General features: G+C 38.3%; 1 protein-coding gene across 1 annotated transcript in view; it reads left to right on the top strand.

The window, feature by feature from the left end:
* LOC109801296 (transcription factor jumonji (jmjC) domain-containing protein) overlaps window positions 1-17,352 on the top strand; it is a 34,352-nt gene that overhangs the window by 7,091 nt on the left and 9,909 nt on the right. The window contains exons 4-14 of the mRNA XM_083066851.1: window positions 1,882-1,939; window positions 2,038-2,174; window positions 10,849-11,010; window positions 11,097-11,183; window positions 12,934-13,107; window positions 13,347-13,499; window positions 13,587-13,772; window positions 13,872-13,937; window positions 14,100-14,195; window positions 16,698-16,784; window positions 17,166-17,282. Of these exons, the coding sequence (XP_082922977.1) occupies window positions 1,882-1,939; window positions 2,038-2,174; window positions 10,849-11,010; window positions 11,097-11,183; window positions 12,934-13,107; window positions 13,347-13,499; window positions 13,587-13,772; window positions 13,872-13,937; window positions 14,100-14,195; window positions 16,698-16,784; window positions 17,166-17,282 (1,323 nt within the window). The remainder of the gene's footprint in view (window positions 1-1,881; window positions 1,940-2,037; window positions 2,175-10,848; window positions 11,011-11,096; window positions 11,184-12,933; window positions 13,108-13,346; window positions 13,500-13,586; window positions 13,773-13,871; window positions 13,938-14,099; window positions 14,196-16,697; window positions 16,785-17,165; window positions 17,283-17,352) is intronic.

The following is a 17,352-nucleotide window of genomic DNA, read 5'->3' as shown; positions in this document are numbered from 1 at the left end:
ATTTGATTCAGATATTTTGTATCTAAGAGGACTTCTATGAACCAATGGAGCAGGGGGCAGAAGCTGATGACAAAAGGAAGTCAAAAATAGATACAAAAAAGAAGCAAGAATTGGGAGGAGCAGAAATCTTGAAAAAGGAAGCATCCCAAGAAGGAGAAACCCAACAAGTAGAGATGCAAGATCAAGAAGATCGAAAGAAACATGAAGAGGGAGAATTGACGGCGGAGAAGCTAGAAAACAGCAACCACCCAACATTCTTGATCAAGAATCTGAAAACAGAAGCAAAAATGACCGTTGAAAGGTGGAAAACAAGAACCACTTTGGAGAAGAAGCGACCTTCAGTGAACCAGAACCAAATTCAGTTGACCATCACCACCATTAGAGCCATGGGAGCAGTTGGTCATCAGCAATGACGGAGTTTGAGGTTTTACACATGTTGTCCAAGCTCCCACTGTTTGAACTGCCAAACTTTGGTGCTCATATGGTGGCTAGTATCAAGCTAGAGTCAGATAAAAATTGTTGGGAAGGCTATGCGAGGACGTGCTTTCATTTTGGGTGGTATGTGTGGAAAGAGAACCATCCAAGTGCATCATGGTGGCAATGCATGAAGCCTTTGCTCAAAGAGTTCCAGCCAGAATTTGATTCAGATATTTTGTATCTAAGAGGACTTCTATGAATCAATGGAGCAGGGGGCAGAAGCTGATGACAAAAGGAAGTCAGAAATAGATACAAAAAAGAAGCAAGAATTGGGAGGAGCGGAAATCTTGAAAAAGGAAGCATCCCAAGAAGGAGAAACCCAACAAGTAGAGATGCAAGATCAAAAAGATCGAAAGAAACGTGAAGAGGGAGAATTGACCGCGGAGAAGCTAGAAAACAACAACCACCCAACATTCTTGATCAAGAATTTGAAAACAGAAGCAAAAATGACTATTGGAAGGTGGAAAACAAGAACCACTTTGGAGAAGAAACGACCTTCAGTGAACCAGAACCAAATTCAGTTGACCATCACCACCATTAGAGCCATGGGAGCAGTTGGTCATCAGCAGTGACGGAGTTTGAGGTTTTACACATGTTGTCCAAGCTCCCACTGTTTGAACTGCCAAACTTTGGTGCTCATATGGTGGCTAGTATCAAGCTAGAGTCAGATATATGGATGAAGGATTATAGAAAACAGAAGGGGTTGAAATCGTTTTCTTAATTCATGGATCAATCCCAATTGATTAAAGAGAAGAATAAGGAATCTGAAAAGGAAGTGATTTTTTTTTCTAAGATTACGAGAATGGAATGGAGCAATAGGACCTCATCAACATTGCATCAGCATTGCCACTTTATTTTATAGGCAAAAATACTGCAAGAAACAGAGCATTAAAGAAGAATGGAGGCAATCACATAATTGTGTTTGATCCAGGACTCCAGGAGGATCCAAAGTTCATTTTGGTCTGCAATTGTTTGGTTGGCTTGGTCCTTCACTCTTCAAACAACTAGAACATTGACGTGGGAGCTTTATCTATAGCTTCCATAGCTATTCACCTTGAGGACAAGGTGAATGTTTAGGGGGGGAGGGGGTATTGATAGGTTTTATATTAGTAATTAGTGGAAAGGGTCTTCAATAGAATATGCCCATTAAGGATCGACTTATGTTAGCATATGGCATACAAGTAGCAGCTGATAAATAGGAAGAGGGTTTGAGAAAAGACAGTCATTTGGTAAAATAGAATATGGACTACGGAGAGACCTAGATCTCTCGAATATCCAGGGAAAAATCGACCAGTAAAGAATTTCTGTTTGTCTTCCATTTTAGTATTACTGCTTTTGCTTGTTATTTGCTTATCCTTTTACATAATTAATCTTTGACATGGTTTTCATTTTGATTTTTGCCAGGAGCCTGGGAATTTTGTTATTACCTTCCCCAGATCTTATCATGGAGGTTTCAATCTTGGTAAGCAGTTTTATTTCTGTCTCCATAAAAAATTACCAGCTTAAATACAATCTGAAGTATTTCATGCTTTGCTTTGTATGATTTGTTTGTGTTCTCAGGTTTGAATTGTGCAGAAGCAGTCAATTTTGCTCCTGCTGACTGGCTACCATATGGTGCTTTTGGAGCTGATCTCTATCAACGGTATCATAAAACTGCTGTCTTGTCTCATGACGAGCTTCTTTGTGTAGTTGCCCAGGTTTGCACATTGTTCTGACTTTGTTACATTTGTTTAAGTAGTGATTTCTTGACTTTGTTACCAAGGGGTCATTTGGTTTGACAAAACATTTATTGTTTTCATTTTTCCATTGCAAAAATGTCACTTTCTTTTCACCTTATTTTCAATTTCAAAAGTTTGTATAGGAAACAGTGAAAAGAATAAAAACTTTTTGATAGATCTCAACTCGGTATTAAGGAAGATTTTGAAAGAAACGAAAGACTGTTATAAAATTGTTCTTGAACCCTTGCTGGTCAACGCAAACCAGAAGGGAAGAATACAATGATACAGGGCAAATTCGAGAGTGCCTATCTCTCAAGACTTATTCCACTATTTTCCTACAATCCTACCTACTTCTATGATTCTCTCATATTTATACAATTTAGCTGCCTCCACAAAACAACTATCAGTTAGTAAACATAATAACTAATTGTCCCCCCTTTTCCTCCTAACATAGACCCTCTTAACTATGGGCTCCCTATCAATACTCCCCCCTAGCGCAATCACCTTGTCCTCAAGGTGGAATTGTGGAAATGTGGTAATCATCTTTGCAGCTGTCTCCCACGAGTTCTCAAATTTTGGTAGGTTGTGCCATTGGACAAGAACTTCTAGTTCCCCTGCTCTGCTATACCTGTAGGATAAAATTTGTGCTGGCTGTGGCTGCAATTCCCATTTATTAGAGAAGAGACTAGAATAATAAATACTTTTATTATTCTTGTACTAATATTGTATATTTTCTGTTTTCTGTTAGTACTGCCAACTCATCAAGTTGGTTAGGTTTGTTAGCCCTATATATGTAACTGATATCCTTCAGATATTACAACTGTTATTTCTCTAATAATACACAAATTCTTCTCTGCCTACTCTCTCTCTTAATTCTCTGTTTCTTATTGATTTTCTATCTCTTATATGGTATCATCGTGAGCTCGGTACGATCCTAATTCCTTGTCTGGTTGATTGATTCGTGTGGCTTGCTTCGTGCGCCCTCCCTCACCTTGCGCGATTCTGCTATCCGCGCTTGTGATTCCTTCTGCGATTCTGTTTCTGCGCCCGTAATCTTGATTCTTCGTGTGGCTTGCTTCCTGCGCACTTTTCTGGGTAACCCTGTCTTTCCTTGTGCTAATCCTGTTCGTAGTGTTTAATTTCTCTGTCTGGCCTCCGCTTCCGCAATGTCCAGCAATTCTGTTTCCCACACCTTCTCCCAATCCGTCACATGTAAACTGGATGAAAGAAATTTTATGACTTGGCAGCAACAAGTTACAGCTGTCATCCGTGCCCATGATCTTGAACGCTTTGTCGTCAACCCCAAAATTCCCTTGAAGTTCCTTACCCCTGAGGATCGTGATGCTAATCTTGTTAATCCGGAGTATACTGCCTGGGACCGCAAAGATTCGCTGTTGGTTTCTTGGCTTCTTGCAACCCTATCTGAATCCATCCAAGCCCGTGTTGTCTCGTGCCGTCATTCCTACCAGATTTGGGATTTAGTTTTTCAGCATTTTCAGTCCCTCACCAAGATCAAAGCCACGCAATTACGACTAGAGCTTCGCACCATCAAGAAAGGAACAAGATCGTGTTCTGACTACCTCCTTCGCATTAGCACCATCGTTGAGACCCTTGCCTCTATTGGCAGTCCCATTTCACCTCGTGAACATGCTGAGTGTATTCTTGGGGGTCTTCCACCAGAATATGATTCCCTAATCTCCACTGTCACTGCATTTGTCAGCCGTGATGATCATTTTTCCCCTGCCGAACTTGAGACCATGATTCTTGCTCAGGAAGCAAGACTGGACCAAGCAAAGACTGCTGCTATTCAAGAACCCCTCTCCATCAACCTTGCTCAAGCCTCTTCTGTTCCAACCAATGTCCCCAATGTCAATTTGGCTTTTCAGCCGCCTCTGATGACAAACTCTCAGCCTAATCCTGTTCAGAATTTTTCGCCTCAACCTCAAGCTGGCTTTAATAATCATGGAGGTCGTGGTCGTGGATCTCGTGGAGGAAGAAATCGTGGGTCTCAGGTTCAATGTCAGATTTGTCACAAACGTGGCCATGAAGCCTCCACGTGTTATCAGCTTTCTAATAGTCTTGCCTTGGGAGGTTTTCAGTTACCCTTTCATTCATTGTTTACTCCTTACCCCGCCTATGGCCCCAACTCTCAACATGCGTATGTGTCTCAGCACCCTGGCTCTGCTGTTCCCTATCATGGAACAGTTAACATGCTTGGCCATCCTGGTCTAGCCTCGTGGTCTCCCTATTCCTTGGGTGGCTCCCTTCCTGGCTCTGTTTTTCATCCTCCTGGGTTCACTTATCCTACAGCACCAGCTAATCCACCACCTCGACCACGTACTGCATCTGCATCTGCTGCACCACCTGCTGCTCCTACACTAAACACTGCCACTGCTTGGATTCCAGATTCTGGTGCCTCACATCATGCAACCCCGGACCCTCAGTATCTCCTGCAGAGTGCTCAATTCACTGGTGCCGAGCACATTGCAATGGCCAATGGCCAAGGTACCTCCATTACCTCAGTAGGTTCTAATATGTTTCGGTCCCCCATGCATCCCTCCACAATTTTATCTCTCAAAGACTTATTACTTGTTCCCTCTTTAACCAAAAATCTTATAAGTGTTTCAAAATTTGCCAAAGACAACAATGTCTACTTCGTTTTCCATCCTCATTCATGTTTTGTCAAATCACAGGATTTGAACGAGACTCTTCTTGAAGGGCACCTTGGTGAAGATGGTCTCTATCACTTTCATCCGCATTTGGCGACGAAGACCTCTTCTAATACTAACATTGAGCAGAATTTAATCTTTTCTAAACCTGACCCGTGTATTTTCCTTTCTGAAAAATGTAATTCTGTTGTTCCCAATACATATAAACAATGGCATTTACGGTTAGGGCATCCTCATCATGATTCCCTAACTAGAGCTCTACAAACTTGTAATATTCGTCTTCCTACAGTAAATAAAATTTCTGACTTTTGTGACTCATGCTGTATTGCAAAGTCTCATAGGCTTCCCTCTCACCCTTCCACTACGATTTACTCCAAACCACTTGAACTTGTTTTTCTTGATGTTTGGGGACCAGCATCTTTAGAATCTAGCTGCGGTTATTTGTATTTTCTAACGTGTGTTGATGCTTGCACCAAATACGTATGGATTTATCTTCTTCGTAGAAAGTCGGACGTCTTCTCCAACTTCCAAAATTTTAAAGCCCTGGCTGAGAAACAATTTCAACTGCCTCTCAAATCTGTTCAAACAGATGGTGGAGGTGAATTTCGCGCCTTAATATCCTTCTTCCAACAAGAAGGCATCCTTCACAGACTCACTTGTCCCTATACACATCATCAAAATGGAACTGTTGAACGACGACACCGACACATAGTTGAACTTGGCTTAGCCATGCTTCATCATTCGACCTTACCACTAAACTTTTGGGATCATGCATTTCTAACTGCTACCTACTTAATCAACAGACTTCCCTCCTCCTCTGTTGGTTTTCAGTCGCCCTACAAACTAATTCATCACAAGGATCCCGATTATACATTTCTAAAAGTCTTTGGTTGCTCTTGTTTTCCCTTATTAAGACCTTACAATCAACACAAGCTTCAACCTAGGTCTGAAGAATGTGTATTCTTGGGATATTCTCCTCTTCATAAAGGCTACAAATGTTTAAGCAAATCTGGCCGTATATACATCAGCAAGGATGTGATCTTCAATGAAGGGAGATTTCCTTATCATGATCTCTTTGTTACCGCAACTTCTGATTCTATCCCTGCCACCTCTGTCTCCACACTTCCCTCCCTTGTCTGCTCCCACAATCCATCTTCCTCTACCCTTGTATCACCTACTGTTCCCACCAATTCTGGATCCTCTGAATCCAATTTCTCTCTCCCCTCCATGCCTGACAACAGTTCTACAAATTCTCCTCCGGCTTCATCCTCATCACCTTCACTCTCTGCTCCTCCTCTTAATATTCATCCCATGATCACTCGCTCAAAAAATGGCATTCTACAACCTCGACTTAACCCCACCCTCTTGCTGTCTAATGTTGAACCCAAAACTGTCAAGTCTGCTCTCACGGATCCTCATTGGCTCTTTGCCATGCAAGCTGAACTCACGGCCTTACATGACAATCACACCTGGACTTTAGTTGATTTACCTCCTGGTAGAAAATCCATTGGTTGTAAGTGGGTTTTTCGTCTTAAAGAAAATCCTGATGGCTCTATCAACAAGTACAAAGCCCGACTTGTTGCCAAGGGTTTCCATCAGCAACCGGGTGTTGATTTCTCTGAAACTTTTTCTCCTGTTGTCAAGCCTGTCACCATCCGGATTGTGCTCTCTCTTGCTGTAACCTTTCAATGGCCACTTCGCCAACTTGACATTAATAATGCATTCCTAAATGGAATGCTTGAGGAAGACATTTACATGTCTCAGCCGCCTGGCTTTATTGAACCCAATAGCAAACATCTTGTCTGTAAACTCCACAAGTCCCTTTATGGTCTCAAACAGGCCCCTCGTGCCTGGTTTGACAGGTTGACTTCGGTTTTGCTCAAGCTTGGGTTTCACAAAAGCAAGTGTGATCCTAGTTTGTTTATTTTCTCTACTCCCTCTGCCATTGTCTACATGCTCATTTATGTGGATGATATCATCCTCACTGGCAATTCCTCCTCCTTAATGCAACAATTTATTAATCACCTTCATGCCACCTTCTCTCTCAAAGATCTTGGCACACTTGACTACTTCTTGGGTATTGAAGTCAAGTCTCTTTCTAATGGCCGGTTACTGTTGTCTCAGCATAAATATATTTCTGATCTTCTCACCAAGGTTAAAATGGAAGACTCTAAGGGCATCTCCACTCCTATGATTGGAGGTCAACAACTTGCCAAAACCGGAACTCTGTTTAATGATCCTACCTTGTATAGGTCTGTAGTTGGTGCACTGCAATATGCAACCATTACACGGCCTGAAATTGCCTTTAGTGTCAATAAGGTAAGTCAGTTCATGTGTTCCCCTATGGAAGAACACTGGAAGGTAGTTAAAAGGATTCTAAGATATCTCAAAGGCACTCTCAAACATGGTCTTGTGTTCACGCCTGCTCGGTCCTCCTCTTCCTTCAACCTTACTGCCTTTACTGATGCTGATTGGGCTGCTGATCCCAATGATCGACGTTCTACCTCGGCAGCCTGTATTTATCTTGGGCCTAATCTTGTGTCGTGGTGGTCCAAGAAACAGTTGCTTGTTGCCAGATCGAGTACTGAGGCTGAATATCGTGCCTTAGCTCAAGCTGTCACTGAAGTCTTGTGGATTCAGTCCCTTCTTCAAGAACTCAAAATTCGTTTCAACACTCCTATGGTACTCTGTGATAATCAAAGCACAGTTGCACTATCTCACAACCCGGTTCTTCACTCCAGATCTAAGCATATGGAACTTGACATCTTCTTTGTTCGGGAAAAAGTCATCAGCAAAGCTCTTGTTGTCTCGCATATTCCTTCTCAGCACCAATATGCAGATCTATTAACCAAGGCACTGTCTCCCAAGCGTTTTCTGTCTCTGCGCTCCAAGCTCAATGTTGCTGATCCGTCTGACATGCTTCATCCCCCTTGAGCTTGTGGGGGGTGTATTAGAGAAGAGACTAGAATAATAAATACTTTTATTATTCTTGTACTAATATTGTATATTTTCTGTTTTCTGTTAGTACTGCCAACTCATCAAGTTGGTTAGGTTTGTTAGCCCTATATATGTAACTGATATCCTTCAGATATTACAACTGTTATTTCTCTAATAATACACAAATTCTTCTCTGCCTACTCTCTCTCTTAATTCTCTGTTTCTTATTGATTTTCTATCTCTTATACCATTCAACAGAAAGCTCCATCGGAAGGTGCTGCACTTGCGTTTCAGGTGGAATGGCCTTCTTTAACTTGCTGACATGAAATATCGGATGAATTCTACTGCTCTCTGGTAACTGCAACTTATAAGTCACTATATCGACCTTAGCCACCACCTGGAAAGGACCATAGATTCTATTTCTAACTGAGCAATGACTGGAATTGGAAATTTATCCAGTATAGTTACCTTATTCAAAGCCCTATAATCCACACAAAACCTCTAGCTCCCATCCTTCTTTTTAACTAAAATAATAGGACTAGCATAGGGACTAACACTAGGCCTAATTATTCCAGTTCTCAACATGTCTTACACCAATTTCTCAATCTCATTCTTTTGATAATAAGGATACCTGTAAGGCCTTAGATTCGGAATCTATGCCCCCTCCTTTAAGTTGATAGCATGGTCTTGCCTTCTTGAAGGAGGTAGCCCTTGGGGTTCTTGAAAAACAGACTCAAACTCTTCCAGAATCTGTCTTATGCAATCTGGAATTGTTCTCATCCTCTCCTCTGGTTCCATTGCAGCCAAACAACACTCTACCCAATAAATCTCCTCCTCTACCTTCAAGTGTTTGAGGGTACCTTTTAATGGGGCTTCTAATACGCTCAAAGAATAATCTCCCTTAATCTGATAGACTTCTCCCCCTACCTTGACTTTCAAGGTTAATTTATCAAAATTAGCCTTGATTTCCCCCAATCCTCTTAACCATTCCATTCCCAATATCATGTCAACTCCATCCAAAGCGAACAAATAAAAATTTTGTGTCAAGGGAACCCTTTGCACCACCAGCTCCAAATCTGCACACATCCCTTGAGCCTTCACACTATGACCATCTCCTACTTTTACCCAATATTGTTATGTTCTTTCCACTGGTAGCCTCAATTTCTTCACAAGCAATTCAGCAATGAAATTGTGGGAAGCTCCACAATCAATCAAAATTAAAATTGGGTTATCTCGTAACTCTCCCCAAAATTTGAAAGAGTGCTTGGAAGTCACACCTACCATACTCCGAAAATCTAAAGTAGTGGTGGAATGCTTACCACTGCATTGAATTTCCTCTTCTTCCTCGGACTCTTCCACTCCTTCCTCAAGCAACATTATTCTGATTTACTTGTTTTTACACACATGCCCAGGTGAGAATTTCTCTTCACATTTGAAACAAATTCCTTTTCTCCTCCTTTCTTGGTATTCTACATCAATCATATTTCTCCAATTCTGCTTTCCTTCTATCTTCCTACTATTCTCCATTTTTGTCTTAGCTTTCTCATCATTCCCCTTTTTTCCTTCATCCCTCCTTCTACCATAAATGCTCCTGGTCCACCCTCCTCTGTTCGAGACATTTGATGGTCCTCCCACCTCCTTCTTCAAAATAGAATTTCTAGATTCTATCAAGAGGGCTAAATCCATAATTTCTTCCAAAGAACTAAGCTGATGCAGCCTCAACTCAGCTTTAACTTCCTCTATAAGGCCATTCAAGAAAATGCCCTTCAAATAATTTGTATCTCCAATCTTGAGAGGTCCTGAATTTGTCTCAAATTTCTCCCTATATTCAGCAACGCTTCCTTCTTGCTTTAGACCCAACAACACCTCAAAAGGGTTTTGTGCCACCGCTGGCTGGAATCTTCTTAACAGGGCATTCTTGAAACCCAACCAAGAAGGGTTTTGATTTCTTCCTTCCCACCATTGAAACCATGCCAACGCTTTCCCTTGCAATGCCACCATCACAACCTCTACCTTCTCCTCCTCCAACACCCCCTTCAATTTGAAATACCTCTGAATTTTTCCTGCCCAACCCAACACTTTATCACCCTAAAACAGAGGAAGTTCTAGGTTTCGCCATTTCTAGCCGTTCTTTTCAGTTCTTGACCCCGAGAACGTCTCGTCTCCCTCCCGCACATTTTTTGCCGCTGTCCCCATTGTCGAGTGCAACTCTTTTAATTGGTCCAGCATCTCGCGCATCGCTCCTTTTATGTTGCAACGCCACTCTGTTTCTTCCGCAGCGCGTTTCTGAATGTCTTGCAAGCCCCTTTCCACCTGTTCCATCTGAATCTCCATTTTCTTCTCCATTCTTGATCGCCTCAGGTTCGCAACCAGCTCTGATGCCAGTTGATAGATCTCAACTGGGTATTAAGGAAGATTTTGAAAGAAACGAAAGACTGTTGTAAAATTGTTCTTGAACCCTTGCTGGTCAACGCAAACTAGAAGGGAAGAATACAGTGATACAGGGCAAATTCGAGATTGCCTATCTCTCCAAACTTGTTCCACTATTTTCCTACCTACTTCTATGATTCTCTCATATTTATACAATTTAACTGCCTCCACAGAACAGCTATCAGTTAGTTAACATAATAACTAATTGTCCCCTCTTTTCCTCCTAACATAGACCCTCTTAACTATGGGCCCCCGATCACTTTTCTAAAACCTGTACTGTACAATCAATTAAACATTTCCTGTACAAACTTTTGAAAGCAGGAAACAATGAAAATAATAAAATGTTTTTACTTTTTCTTATACAAAATTTCAAAAAGGAAACAGAGTGAAAACTAGGTGACTTTTTTTGTAATTTATAGTGAAAATAGAAAATGTTCTTTTCAAACCAAATGGTCCCTTAAAATGCAACCTTGTTTATGTTGTTTTGAGACTTTCTTATTTAAGAGGAATTCTTAGTACTCTATTTTTACTCCAAAAAGTGCACTAATACTTTTTTAAAGTTTACTTGTTGACTTTTCTTGCTTACCCTCTTTCATGTTGATTTTCATCATTTTCAGTATGGTGATGTTGATGGCAGAGTGTCTTCGTATTTAAAGAAGGAATTGTTGAGAATATCGGATAAAGAAAAATCTTGGAGAGAGAAACTTTGGAAAAGTGGTATTATCAAGTCTTCTCGCATGACTCCTCGAAAATGTCCCCAATATGTGGGAACTGAAGAAGTATGATTTATTTAACCTATGGTATTAGAAAATCATAATTCATTGTTCCCATCTTTACTGATTGTGTTTACCGATGTCTTTTGTAGGATCCAGCATGCATTATTTGCCAGCAATATCTCTATCTCTCTGCGGTTGTATGTGGTTGCAGGCCATCTACTTTTGTTTGTTTGGAGGTAAATGAATGTGATTGAGCCATTGAGGTATATTCAAATAATGTAAATATGTAATTGCCATCATTAATTCATCTTTCCTCATTGCATCAATGTCAATGCTAAAGAAAGCATAGTAGTCAATAGCGGTTGTTGCGGCCGCAATTGCAGCGCGTCGGAGCAGAGCGGCTCCGTGCCGCTTCAAAAAGTTTGTTGCGGAGCGCTTTGAAGGAGCGGTCGGAGCGGCTGCGAAAGCGGCGGAGCGTGGCGGCGCGATCGCGGGTGGGTGACGGAACTTCTCTTCTTTTTTCGGCAGATCTCCGTCGATCTGTCTTCTCCGACAGCGGCTGTCTTCTTCGATGGTGGCTCTGTCTTCTCCGATGGGCCAAGTTTTGTTTTATCTTTTGATTTGATTAAGGGCCTTTTACTTCACTATTTTATTTAGAAAGTAACTTTTCTTTATTATTAATTCAGATAATATTTTAAGTAATAAAAAATTTAATATAAGACCTTAAATATTTTGTTTTCTTAAATTTTTTTATTTTGTTTAACTATTATAAAGTTTTATTATTAAAAATATTTAATGTATAAATTAAGTTATGTTTCTATTTTTATATGTATATTATTAATTATTTGTATTATAAATTATTTAATATATATATATATATATAAATTAAAAAAAAATAGAATAATGGTATCCCACTATTTATTATTTGAGGGAGAGGAAGACTTTAATCTTGATGAGGAAGAAAATTAAACTATAATGTTTAATTTTTTACTTAGAGCTTTAACACTTTGTTTTGAAGACATTTTGTATTATGTATTGTTTGAGTACCATGAACTTTTAATTATTAAAAATGTTTAATGCATGAATTTAGAGTTATTTTTTGTTTTTTTAGCTTATATATATATATATATATTATTCATTATTTAATATATATAAATTAATATTAAAATAGCGGTTATCCCGCTCCGCGTCATCCCGCTATCCCATTTTTAGGGTCGACCGCTCCGCTCCGCTATCCGGGATTGACTACTATGAAAGAAAGTGTGTACCGGCTTTGAGAGTGTATTTATATCCATTTTCACAGTTGAATCATTCAACTTAAGATTGGAGGTACCCGATAGTTTTTAGTTTCTTAAGATGGCTACTCAATTTAAGTACTCTGGCTCTCTTCAATGTTCTGCCCTATGTGCAGTGTGAATGTATCAGAAAATCAACCTGTCCCTAGAAAAGAGGATATGGGTTGTCTGTTTATGTCTTGTGTAAGTGAAAATAAGTAATGTGTATTATACACTTGTGTTTGTGTCCTTACAAGATTGTACTTGTGCTGACAAGGGAAATAAATATTGTTGCATGACATGACAGATATAAGGATCACTATGACTGTTTGGATTTGCATAAGTTGGTCAGTTGAGTATGGATTTATTGTATTATGTGGCTGGCTTCTTTCTTGTGGTTTTTATTTTTCTCCTCCTTTTCCTGTGTCTCTTGTTTACCTAAGCTAGCACTGCCTTTTTGTACCTGGTGATTGTTTGTTCTTTCAAGGTGAACTGGACATTATGAACATACACACATGCTTAAGATTCCCGATCAATATATGTATCAAGTAGAAATAGGCATATGGCATTAGAGTCAATAGAGAATATTTGTAATTTTGATATTATTGTGGTTGGAAGTCAATTGGACAGATTCATTTGTAGAAGTCAATTGGTTTGTTCCCTTACGGTGATGTTTTTATTGATTGACTGAATTTAGTTTTCTCTTGTGCAGCACTGGGAACACCTTTGTGAGTGCAAAACTGTAGAACTACGACTTCTCTATCGTCATTCACTTGCAGAATTGTATGACTTGTCAATTTGTCTGGACAAATATACTCCCAAGGACAAAGCTGATTGTAAAAATGTGAAAAGGCAGTCTTCATGTCTTAGTGCTTTGACCAAAAAGGTCATATATACATATTACTTATCAATCATCCAAATTTTCCAAATTATAATATTGTTTCCAATTGTTAGATTTACTTATCTTTCTACAATCATAACATATGATGACCTCATGCTTCTATATCTTTGACTGTGCTGCTATACTGTAAAGGTTATTATGGTTATGTAGCATTTGTATTGTTGTCTATACATTTGTGTTTATAAAGTTCATTATTGTCGTCTGAGACTACTGGATGCATGTAGGTGAAAGGTGGCTCCATTTCTTTTGCCCAACTTGCTGAAGCATGGCTTCAGCAATCACGTACTATTCTTCAAAACGTTTTTTTGCATGCTGCATTTGTTACTGCATTAAGCGAAGCTGAACAATTTCTTTGGGCTGGTTCTGAGATGGATTATGTGAGTTCTATTTTGTTACTTTTTAACATACTCCTTTAGAAACACTATGATATACTTAACTATGTTCTGCTTCTTTTTGGAATGTAGGTTCGAGACATGGTAAAGAATTTGATTGAAGCTCAGAAATGGGCAGAAGGGATAAGAGATTGCTTTACAAAAATTGAGTTGTGTCGTCGGGACTTGAGTGTCAAGAAAGTTAATTTAGAATTCGTTGATGAGTTACTGAGATTTAGTCCTGCACCATGCAATGAGCCCCTTTATCATAAATTGAAGGTGCTTTTCTTAACAGACTGTTAATAGTTCCTTTGGTAGTTGCAATTGTCTGCTTTTTTTTTTCTTTTTTTTTAATTTGGTTAATTTATGTTGATGCAGGACTATGCAGAGGAAGCAAGGTTGTTAATTCAGGAGATTGATACTTCTTGGTCAATGTGTTCAAATGTACTTTCTTCAAGACTCATCATATGTCTTTTCTTCATAACTTTCTATTGATAGTACATACATTTGGTAACAATTTATGCTCTTGCCAATTATAATGGCACGTGGTACCTTTTTGATTATTCTTTTTAGTCCATTAAATTTGACTAAAATTATTTATTCCAGATGTCTGAGTTGGAACTTTTATACTCCAAAGCTTGTGGCTTACCCATCCATGTGAAAGAAAGTAAGAAATTAGAAGCAAAAATTTCTTCAATCAAGGTAGATGTTGCTACACATGATAATTTGGCACATTCTTTTACTTTGCTGGTTCAATGCTTAATCTTCCATTTACATTGTTTATATTTTGAAACTACTTTTTCTCTCCAAAATGGCATTTTTTTTTTTCATTTACAAGTAGGAATCTGTAGACACAGTTTGATCAGAATCTATTTGTCACAACTTAAAATAGTACTGGAAACTATCTTTCCCCTCCACTCCAGGATTGGGTTTAGGAAAGAGATTGCATTTGGTGTTTCCTATTTTTGTTATAAATTTCTGAGATTGAAAATTAGACAGAAGTATATTTTCTTGAACATGGGGGATATGATTTCTCAGGAATGAAGTTAAATTGGATCTGGAAAGTTACCACTATTAATAGTTAGTTACTCTCAGAATTTGGGCTTAGGACCTAACTTAACTCTATAAAACTAACTTATAAGTTGAGCACTACCTAAGCTTTATGAGGACTACATTGGCAATATCTTTAGTGATATGGAATTTCATCATGTCTTCTCATGCCCAAAAATAAACATATGGAGCATGGACAAATGCAAGTGGCCCAATAACAATTTCTATAAAGACTACATTGTTCATATCTTTGGTTGATGTATTCTCAACACACCCACTCATGCTTAGGACTAGACATGGAGTGTGAACAAATGTGGGTAGCCCAATGACAGATCTAGGATAGGTCCTGAAACCATCTCAGAATTTTTGCTCAGGGTCATTTAACCCCACAAAATCAACTTGGATTGCAAGAACTACCCAAACCTTATAATGCTTACACTGGTCTTTTTCCTAGTCAATGTGAGATGTTAACCATTACAATATGTTAATTAACCATTAGTAGTTAGTTACAATATAATTAAAAGAAATAAAGCATATTGCCTATAAATTAGGAAAAGGGACCTTTGGGCATTTGGAGGTGCAAACCCTCGAAGTTCTACAGTGTGTTCTATTCTGTAAATTGTGGAGTTCTTCCCCACTCTTTTATTAATAATACTAGGTTCCTATCAGTCTCCAAATTCTCATGTTAACAGGAGAGAGAAAACAGCTTCAAGAAAAAACTTCAATGACTTGAAACTTAAGTGAATTATTGTGCCTTGAAAGATTGGAGGGATTGGCTAAATATGATTATAATGACTTTGAGTTGGAATATCAAAAGTGTAGGGAATCCGGTGAATGGAACTAGTTGGTGGAAATCAATAGATTTGGTTAGAAGCCTGTGGGGCTTGAGATTCAAGGTCCTGGAATGATTTCCCTAGTATGGTGATGAGTGGGAGCTAGGATAAACTCAACTCATTGCATTTTTTACGCATTTTCAGTTTTGGTTGCTGTCAAATATAAACACGAGGGTCGTGACTGGACATATTTTTGTTAACAATCACCTAGGACTAGGAGGGAATGATTAAGGATGTGAATCTTGTGCTGAAGATCTTGCATTTTGCCTTCATAAAAATTCCCTTTAATTCTTAAATCTTGCCAAGTTATAGTGGGGCCTTAGTTGTTGGTTTTAAGAACTTGTCAAATATTAGGTCAATCATCAAACTTTTTGCACTTTTGAAAAAGGTGTTTGGAAGATTCTAGACTAGAGGGATTTATGTTCATGTTGGGAATGATTATCTCATTCTCTGCTTTCTTTAGTTTAATTTATTTTTTTGCCTTAAATATGTCTTTAATCCCTCAAATATGAGGTAAATTTGTTTTTGTGGTCCGTCAAATTTAAAATTGATTTTTTTCAGTCCATGTAATTTTAAAAAAATGTTATTTTAATCCCTTTGCTCAAATGTCCTTAGTGAACCTATGTAATAAAACTCACTTAAACCTATCATACAAAATTCACCTATTAGTGTTCTTTCTTGTTAGTTAAAACTATCATATTAAATCCGGTTGATGTTGTATAATTGTCTCAATTTTTCATTGCTAGTTATGCTATTGGTAGCTGTGAGGGACTCAAACAATATTTTTTTTAATTATAAGGACTATAAAGATTAATTTTAAAATTGAGGGACCAAAAACAAACTTATCCTAAATTTTAGGAACTAAAAATATATTGAAGTCTTATTTTTTTTATCTAAAAAAATAATTATTTAGAGAAAATAGAATTATGTGTAGGAGGGCCAGAAATCTCCTCCATAAACAGCAGGTCATGCAAATTGTAAAAACAAAAGGACAGCAATAATATCAACATTACCTTCTAATCTCTATAATGTGATTAAACCCTAAAAAATACCATGTAATGAACGCATTGAAGTAGTCTTTTTATTTTCAAAATATATGGAGCTAATAATTGATGTGGAAAGAGTTCACCTGAATTTTGTCCTTGGTAATTGCTATTTTGTAAGAGTTTATTACTGGGTACAATCTAGAGTTTGGCTCATGTTCTTAACTGCCCCAATTTATGTGCTTTTGAGCAGTTGTGCTGTATTCCAGGGTCTAAACTTGTTTTGTGCACTGTTTTATTTTTCATGTTGCTAACATGATTTCTTTGTGACCCATCAGGCATGGCTGGATAGCGTCAGAAAGTGCATCTCAGCAAGTCAGCCTGCTGCACTACACATTGATGTTCTTTACAAGTTAAAAGCAGAGGTAATAAGAACTCTGGAAACTGATCTGGCTTTGTTAGTATCTCAAGCCCAGTTCCTGTGAACATAAATTTCCCTGTTTGTTTATAATGCTAAAAGCAAAGGCTTAAAATTTCATGTGTGACAGTGACAGGGCAATTATTAATAATAGAGGAATATAATTGTTATTACTTATGTATTAAATTAATATATTAACTGGCATTTGTTTTTCTATAATGTAACAATGAAGTGACTGATAAATTTAATTACACAGACAAGTTATGTATTGTTAAATTATTTCATGTGTTTTGCATTTATGTAATATACATCATACACAGACAGAACACAGACATTGTGCATTACATGAGTTACAGAGGTTATAATATGAAATTCATGCTTTCAATAGTTTGTGGATCTTCAAGTTCAACTCCCGGAGATAGATTTGCTTCAGAATCTATTAAGTCAAGCTGAATCTTGTAGTGCTCAATGTCATGATATGTTAGAAGGTCCTATGAATCTCAAGGTTTGCGAATCTTTTTCACCTCTTTTAATTTTCTTTGATGGTTAAAAAGAATAACTTGATTAACTAAGGA

The sequence above is a fragment of the Cajanus cajan genome, chromosome 11 (genome assembly GCF_000230855.2).
Source record: "Cajanus cajan strain Asha chromosome 11, NIPB_CcT2T_4, whole genome shotgun sequence".
Classification (NCBI taxonomy): domain Eukaryota; kingdom Viridiplantae; phylum Streptophyta; class Magnoliopsida; order Fabales; family Fabaceae; genus Cajanus; species Cajanus cajan.
The sequence above is the reverse complement of the archived record's forward strand: the minus strand, read 5'-3'. Positions and strand labels throughout refer to the sequence as shown.